This window comes from Atta cephalotes (assembly GCF_000143395.1).
Source record: "Atta cephalotes unplaced genomic scaffold scaffold00010, whole genome shotgun sequence".
In the NCBI taxonomy this organism is placed as follows: domain Eukaryota; kingdom Metazoa; phylum Arthropoda; class Insecta; order Hymenoptera; family Formicidae; genus Atta; species Atta cephalotes.
This window is the reverse complement of record NW_012130074.1, coordinates 4,021,788-4,029,677: the sequence shown is the minus strand read 5'-3', so window position 1 is coordinate 4,029,677 and position 7,890 is coordinate 4,021,788. Positions and strand designations below refer to the sequence as shown.

The following is a 7,890-nucleotide window of genomic DNA, read 5'->3' as shown; positions in this document are numbered from 1 at the left end:
TATAAAATAATAATATTAATTTTAAGTAAATTAGTTGTGTGTGTGTGTGTGTGTGTGTGTGTACAATTATTTAATTAATTTGTACTATACAGGATGGCCCGAATTTATATGTCTAAACTTCGGGAGCGTGTAGAGAATCGATAAACTAAGAATAAAAGTTCAGTAAAGATATTCTCGTTTTTGCTTCGTTTTGGAGAAAATTGTAAACGAAACAAAAAAAGACGTAGTCTTCATTTTTGTATTTTCTCCTTATTTACATTTGTTTACATTGTATTTATTCACTTGCTTAATGTAGATATTGTTCAAAATGTTAGCCTCTTGCAGCAATGCAAACATTGTATCTAGTACAGCTCATGTTGCAACCAAACACTGATCTGACTGATCTGATGTACTACTCCTTCACGTCCTATCCGTCATAGTGGATAATGTCTATCTAGCCAAGCTCGAATAGTTCGTCATAATGAGTTGGACATCCATCAAATTGAAACCACATTTCAATCCGTGCTGCAGGTGGATGTCTTCTAAATAATCAAAGAAATCACGTAGAAGAATAGTACCTTGATCACCCCGATCTGATTTTGACACCACTAAACTTCTTTGTGTAGGAGGTGAAGCAGGAAGTTTATTCGTCGCCAGTCAACTCAAGAGAACAATTAAGAAATCGAATAGAGGCTGCAGTGTACCAAATATCGCCAAATCAGTGTTTGGCTGCAACACGAACGGTCCGTACTAGATACAATGCTTGCATTGCTGCAAGAGGTCAACATTTTAAACAATATCTACATTAAGCAAGTGAATAAATATAACGTGAATAAGTAATGAGAAAGAAAAATACAAAAATGAAAACTATATTTTGTCTTTTTTGCGATTTTCTTCTAAACCGAGCATATCTTTATAGGACTTTTTTTTTAATTTATTGATCCTCTATACGTTTCTAAAGTTTAAATATTTAAATTCGAGACATATATGTAAAAGGTAAACAGATGTGATACAAATAAAATGTCCTCATAAATTCATAATGTTTGCTTAAACTACAAAGAATATAAAAACCGTTTTAAAGCAACAAAACTATAGAATAATGCAATAGAATAATAGAACTAAATGGTACCTCTTGATCGAACGGGGCAGCTTTTCTGTCTGCGTGAGGATTACTCGTCCATCTCTCTTCATTTGGGCTTATTCGGCCAACTTCTTCGCCGTCGACCAAAAATGTGAAACCATCACTGGTCCAGATCGTCGTGTACACATGGAAATCCTTCGTCCATCGTGGTCCGAATTCGTTTACTTTTGTGACGAGTATCTCTTGGATTTCATTAAGAGATGGACTTACTCTCACGCCAAAATCCAATCGTCTAGTATCATAGATCTTCGAAACGTCCGTGGCATTCACCAAATTCTCATTGCCGCGTGTTAAACCCAAAAGAACACGGCCGCTCGCGTAGTTCATACCGTAAGTAGAATAACGTGGCTCAAGCCACATTTCTGATAAAATTATTAGGACATATATTTTATGTATTTTAAATTTTTGTTTTATGTAATTAATTTCCACTTAAATATTTCAATAAAATATATATATATGTAATTCATATATATATATATATATATCAAGTATACTATTTAATATTTATTGTTGCATAATTATGGCTAAATATATATTTCCTTGAGAATTTTGTGATAATGTTATATTTTTCTCAGAGAAAAATAGTACTGTAAATTGTGACAAATCCATTAACCATTTAAAGGGAAATAAATCAAGTTTTATCTAAATAATATTTATCATTGTTAGAAAAATATAAAGAAAAAATCTGATCGAAACTTTCTATAGAAAAGCAAAAGAGAGCAATGAAATTTTTTTAAATTATACTGTATGTATAAATTAATTACTACGTAAATGAAATAATATACTCTTCACTTAATTAAATGTAAAATATATATATATGCTGCAAAAATATGTTAATAATATGATATAAATTTAGATCGAGATTAAATCAAATTATGTAGTAACTATAAGTGTCGTTATTAATATTTAACAACTTGTAATTAATAAGACATTATTATTATATTATGACATATATCTTATACATTTAATTGCAATTAAAAAAATTATATAAATTGTCTTATATTTTGTATTTTATTCAGATTAATTTATGTGATACTGTACAGATTCAATACAACGTGTTTCACATTGCGTAATATATGTCTCGCTCGCAATAAAAAAATTACAGAATTACCTGGATACAACCAATCGCCCTCAGGAAACTTCGCGCGTATTTCAATCTTTCCATATTGCAAAACGAAACGTTCTTTCGTGGTAAAACGTGCGGATATAACGGGTGGCAAAATGCTATAGGATAATGCCTGTCGCGTACATTCGAAAGCAACCAAGCTCGTACATCTACGAAAAGCTAGATTATAAAACAAAAAAAATGCAATAGAAATTTAATTTACTTATATTTACTCATTAAGTTGTAATCTTCCGTATGCGGTCGCATTCTCGCCATAATAGTCTTCCAGTATAATTGGTCTTATGAATAATTGACCATCATGAACTTGCACAAGTTGCTTATGATTTTGATTGTGATATACGCAAAATTCGTTGTCCTAATTTCAACATAATTAATTTTATTGAGTTGAAATGAAATATACATATATGTCTATATACAGTTATATACACATAGTATGAATATATATACCCATTACCCACCGGATCTAATGGCATTTTTATCTCGCGTTTCCATAATGATTCGTTGAAAAAATTAAAATAGTCTTCAAGTAGTAATCGGCCCTCGGTTGGAATTTCGTATTTTGAAGAATTCGTCTGTGTAGTTTCTTGACTATCAACTTCATTTTCTATCATTATTAATTTGAAATATTATATACATAATAATATTTTTTACTATTTTTATATCAGAGAAATCGTGTGTTTATATAAATAATCTTACGGGAATACGTCCATCTTTGGTTATTCTTCTTGTGATTAATTCCATTCGCTTGCACATAAATCCAATAATGAAGTACATCTCCATTTTTTATAGTCACATCCGAATCCTCAAAAGTCCAGCGATCATCTGTTGCCAAATAGGTATCACCAGCGATTTGACCGTATTCATTAGTGCGAATTGCTTTATTGATGTTGGCGTGGAATCCAAATATTCTTAAACCCGGTGCATCTGTTAAACGCATCATCATTAAATATAAACTAATTTTTCTTTTTTATTCAAATATTATTATTTATTTAGATATACAATTTTTATCTAACATCTTTTTATTTTTTAAGTGATCCTATTTTTTAAGATATTTTTAGAATAAAATATACATATCATTTTTATAATAATTAGTTGTAGTATTATTATATTTATCGTATTAATTCATGTTATTTGTTTTCTTAGAAATGTAATGTCAAAACTTGAAATATTATAAGATAAAGGACATGTTGAAAGAGTTAAACATCTTGTCATTTACATGTTCTCATAGGTCACATAATCATTAAGGTCACAATCATTAATCTCTCTTTTAACTACTATGATAAAAGCAAAGTAAAAATATATTTAATATTAATGAAATAGTATTGCAAAAAGAGTCATTAGTATCGGAATATTTTTTATATCCCAAAGAATTCGAAAATTAATAAATAAATTATTATGTAATGATTATTATTATATATAATATATATACAAGTAACGAATTATGTACTTATTGTTTTCCGCTCTTTGCTTTTAGCAATGTTAATAATTATCTTAATAAACATTTTGGAGAATTTTTGAAGTTTTTCTCTCTTCGAATATTTTTGTTGTACATATCTATGGTTGAAGAAATATGATAATAATTATATATATGATTATTTTTATTAATATACATACAAATAGAGGATGTTATATATGAAATACTTAATTTGCAAATGAAGAGTACTATATTATCCGTGTAAAAACAAACTATATAACTGATACAAAGTTATATATATAATTCAAATAATTTCTATAGATTTCATATAAAATTTGAGTAGAACAAATTTAATACGTGTATATCATAACATTATGTAAATAATTATTAATTAATGACATTAATTTTATTATGTTCTTAGCGTTCCGAGACCATGTTTTTTGATGTTCATATAATTTTTATTTTATCGAGAGAATCAATATTATTTAAAACAAAAACAATAGGATTATGAAATACATATATATGTATATGTTAAAGTACACATTTTCCTAAAATTAAATGTATATATACATACACATTTATGATAATTGAGAAAAATAATTGACTTGACACGATTGTTACGCATCGACTGATTTTTTAGAATTATATAGATATTTATATTGATGTTCAGGAAAAAATATTTCATATATAATTATATAAAAAATTTATTTATTTTATATATAATGATATATAATTATATACAAAACATGTCCATATATAACATTTTTTCGCGGGCGGAATTAAATGAGCGTTCATGTTACATGTTTATTATATTCAAACAGTTATCTTTTGATCTAATTTTATTTTTCAATTTAATTACAAAAATGTGTTTCTAACAAATTTTCTGCTAGGATACCATTTTTAATATTTTTATATATAATTTAAAATGATATACGTGATTTTTTATCATATTATTAAATTATATATATATCAATATATTCATTAGATCTCATGTGTAAAATACAATGTTTAACACGTTCACGTCAACATTTCACACGTTATCATAAAACATGTTATGCAATAATTATTTGTTAGATTATTTATTGGATGAAATTTAAATCAGGCATTTTTTAATGTTCCTTAAAAAAATCATTTTTTATATATAGTGATTTTTTAAAGAAATTTTTTGGAAACTCTTCTTTCTATTTAATCTTTTGCGGTTGTTACAATCTTTTTTAAGAGAAAAAAGCTATAAACCTACCAGGTATAGAGACTCGAAGACCTTGCGGCTTTAACACCTCGAAAATCGGATTCGGTAGCACATAGGGAAGCACTGGTTTCACAAGTATGCATGTTAGTACGAAAATCAGTTGAACTATCGCACGATCCACTCTGCGAGAGAGCATGTTCGCGATTATCAATTCTTAATGTTGTACACACGATATTTATCAAGTACGAAGTATCGTGCTAGAAGAAAAGATTAATACATGCATGCGTCGCGTTTTCATGATTCACTACTGTTTCTTCCACTACTTTCTTTGCTCCTTCCTTTACGTTTTTCCTTATTCATCATGCAGATTGCGTCTTGTATAGTTTTGGAATTCCCTCGTTGAATACAGCTATTATCGATGACGAATCATCCAAAAACCTATAAAAACAATTATGTAATCTCGAGTTATTGTCCAGACTTTCAGAGGTTGATAATGATACTCGCAATTGAAAGAAAGATAATGCAACTAACTGTAACATAATAACACCACACGCAACAACATAAATATTATACGCAATGTGTACGTAATAGCTACATTACATTAATTGTACTGTAAAATTATAACACTGTTATCAAACTATTAATTGATGTTTACCAGGATTTGAAAACAATTGTATTTTATAAATAATTTTTTAAATATAATTATAATATAAATTATATATAACAATTGTGTAAGTGACATATAAAAAGTTGTAATTTTTTCATGATCATGATGAAAAAATTTTTTTATAATTTTTATACGAATTGAAACATTTTTTAGAAATACTCAGAAATATTCGGAAAGTTTACATCTTCTTTCAGAATTTTTCATATATGTGAATTCTGAAATATACTGAGATTTCTCATTCCATAATTTTAAAAATATTTTTTAATTTTTTAGATTTTATAACATTTCATCAGAAATTATACTTACGAAAAATTTTATGATATTTCATAATTAATATATATGAAAAATTCTGAGGAAAGATGTAGATTTTCTGAGAAGTGTTCCAATTTGTATAAAAAAATGTGAAAAAGTTATAAAATTATGTAGAAATTCTAAAAAATTATATAGAAATCCTGAAAAATTATATAAAAAATTCTGAGAAAAATTTTCACTAGGGAAAGCTTTAAATATTGAGAAAAAACCTTATGAACATTTTATATATATATATTAATGTATAATTGTATTTAAAATATGTCAATTTTTTTAATTATATATAATTTTATATATAATTTATATATCTATATAATTATATATGAAACATTTTTTTCTCGAGTATTATTAAAATATTAATTTATTTCGTAGTTAATTAGATAATTATTTTATTAACTGAATTTCTTAAAACGAATTTTAATCAAAATACTAAAAAGTTTAGTAGAAAATAATATAGAAATTTAATAAAAATGCAATTAACGTTTAATTTACACAAAATAGTTCCGCGCATAACGAGTGACTATACCGACGCAGCAATGTAAACATACGTCAAGAAATACTACTGTACATATAAACCGGAGAACTTGTTTAATCAATAAAACTGTTAAGAGAGATTATTTATCATGTTAACCGTTGTGACGAGATCTTACATAATTCCAAGGTTATCTTGCAATCTATTCCTTCCTAGAATTTCAATCAAAAAACGAACTATTCTACAATTGAATAGGTCCATCAGCTATATTGCAGGTTATGTCAATCACAATTCAATACGTTTTTCAAAGAGAAATCCACGAACATTACTGCAATTATCTATAAAAAATTTTAGTACAACTACTAAGTATTCGACAGAAAAGTAAGCATTATTACGTTATTTGTGACATTTCAAATCAACAATGTGTAATATTTGAATGTACTATTAATGTAAAAAGAAATTTGTATAATTTTTATTTATGTAATTTTAGCGAACTTAGCTCTGTGGAATATGAGAAAATCTGTGATGAAACTTTGGACTCATTAACTGAGTATTTTGAAGAATTGGTTGAAACAGCGGTGCATTTACCAGATGCTGATGTGTCTTACGGAGTATGTATATTGTATACTCATCATTTTCTTCTAATCATTGTTTTTTTTTAGTAGTAGAGAGAAACACGATGTGATAGTTCTAAGAAGTAATAAATAATAGAAGTTTAATGATTATGGGATGATTATGATTATGTTATATGATTATGGGATCTATGATCTATTTGGCATATACATTGCACTAATTAAAAAATTTATAATTCTTATTTTGTGAGTCTATCAATATACTAAGAAAATTTTTGCTGCAGGATGGAGTTTTAACTGTGAAATTTGGCAAGCCATATGGTACTTATGTTATAAATCGTCAAACACCGAACAAGCAAATTTGGCTCTCCTCTCCAAAATCTGGACCCAAACGTTATGATTTTGTAAATAGCCAATGGATATACAAACATGATGGCAAAACCTTACATGAACTACTTAATAATGAAATACCAACAATTGTAAAATTTGAAGCATGCTTTGACAAATGTTCTTTTAGTGGTAGAGAGAAACAAGTTGTGATGGATAGTTCTAAAAAATAATATTAATAGAAGTTAATTACACAATTGCGCGAATCTATAATCTATTTGATATAATTATATTACTAAAGACTATTAGACATTAATGAAGTCTGATTTATAAAAATTGTACATAAAACTAATATAAAAAAATAAGAAATCAGTATAAATGCTGCATTTATAACGATATTAAAGAAATTTCATGTAAGTAATTTTAATATCAAGTTATATATTGCATATTTGCACTGCAGAAGCAATGAATTTTTATAATAGCACGTGTACGTTGTTATTTAGTATTATACTTTATATTGCAGCAAATATGGAACATAGAACGAATATAAGTTATTTTTTAAAGAAAAAATATTTATATATATCTGTAAAAATATATATATATATCTGATATATTTTAACATATATATAATTATAAATATATAATATATTTATATATTATTGTATATATATATATATATATATATATATATATA

At 26.4% G+C, this 7,890-nt stretch overlaps 2 protein-coding genes across 2 annotated transcripts in view; one reads left to right on the top strand and one right to left on the bottom strand.

Annotated features, from left to right (window-relative positions):
• LOC105627761 (beta-1,3-glucan-binding protein-like) overlaps positions 1 to 5,045 on the bottom strand; it is a 7,525-nt gene extending 2,480 nt beyond the window's left edge. The window contains exons 1-6 of the mRNA XM_012209040.1: positions 4,901 to 5,045; positions 2,943 to 3,170; positions 2,705 to 2,850; positions 2,459 to 2,601; positions 2,232 to 2,395; positions 1,109 to 1,482 (exon numbers count right to left, since the gene is read on the bottom strand). Coding sequence (XP_012064430.1) covers positions 1,109 to 1,482; positions 2,232 to 2,395; positions 2,459 to 2,601; positions 2,705 to 2,850; positions 2,943 to 3,170; positions 4,901 to 5,045 — 1,200 coding nt within the window. The remainder of the gene's footprint in view (positions 1 to 1,108; positions 1,483 to 2,231; positions 2,396 to 2,458; positions 2,602 to 2,704; positions 2,851 to 2,942; positions 3,171 to 4,900) is intronic.
• Positions 5,046 to 6,448: 1,403 nt separating this feature from the next.
• Positions 6,449 to 7,429, top strand: LOC105627760 (frataxin homolog, mitochondrial). Its single transcript, XM_012209039.1, has 3 exons — positions 6,449 to 6,678; positions 6,788 to 6,908; positions 7,154 to 7,429. Exons 1-3 carry the CDS (start codon positions 6,449 to 6,451, stop codon positions 7,427 to 7,429), a joined length of 627 nt encoding a protein of 208 aa, XP_012064429.1.
• Positions 7,430 to 7,890: the final 461 nt, after the last annotated feature.

Excerpts from the sequence above, each read along its gene's own strand:
- LOC105627760 (XM_012209039.1), top strand. The coding sequence starts at position 6,449 with ATGTTAACCGTTGTGACGAGATCTTACATAATTCCAAGGTTATCTTGC. Across the intron at positions 6,679-6,787 it reads ACTAAGTATTCGACAGAAAA|CGAACTTAGCTCTGTGGAAT; the intron begins GTAAGCATTATT and ends ATGTAATTTTAG. Across the intron at positions 6,909-7,153 it reads ATGCTGATGTGTCTTACGGA|GATGGAGTTTTAACTGTGAA; the intron begins GTATGTATATTG and ends TTTTTGCTGCAG.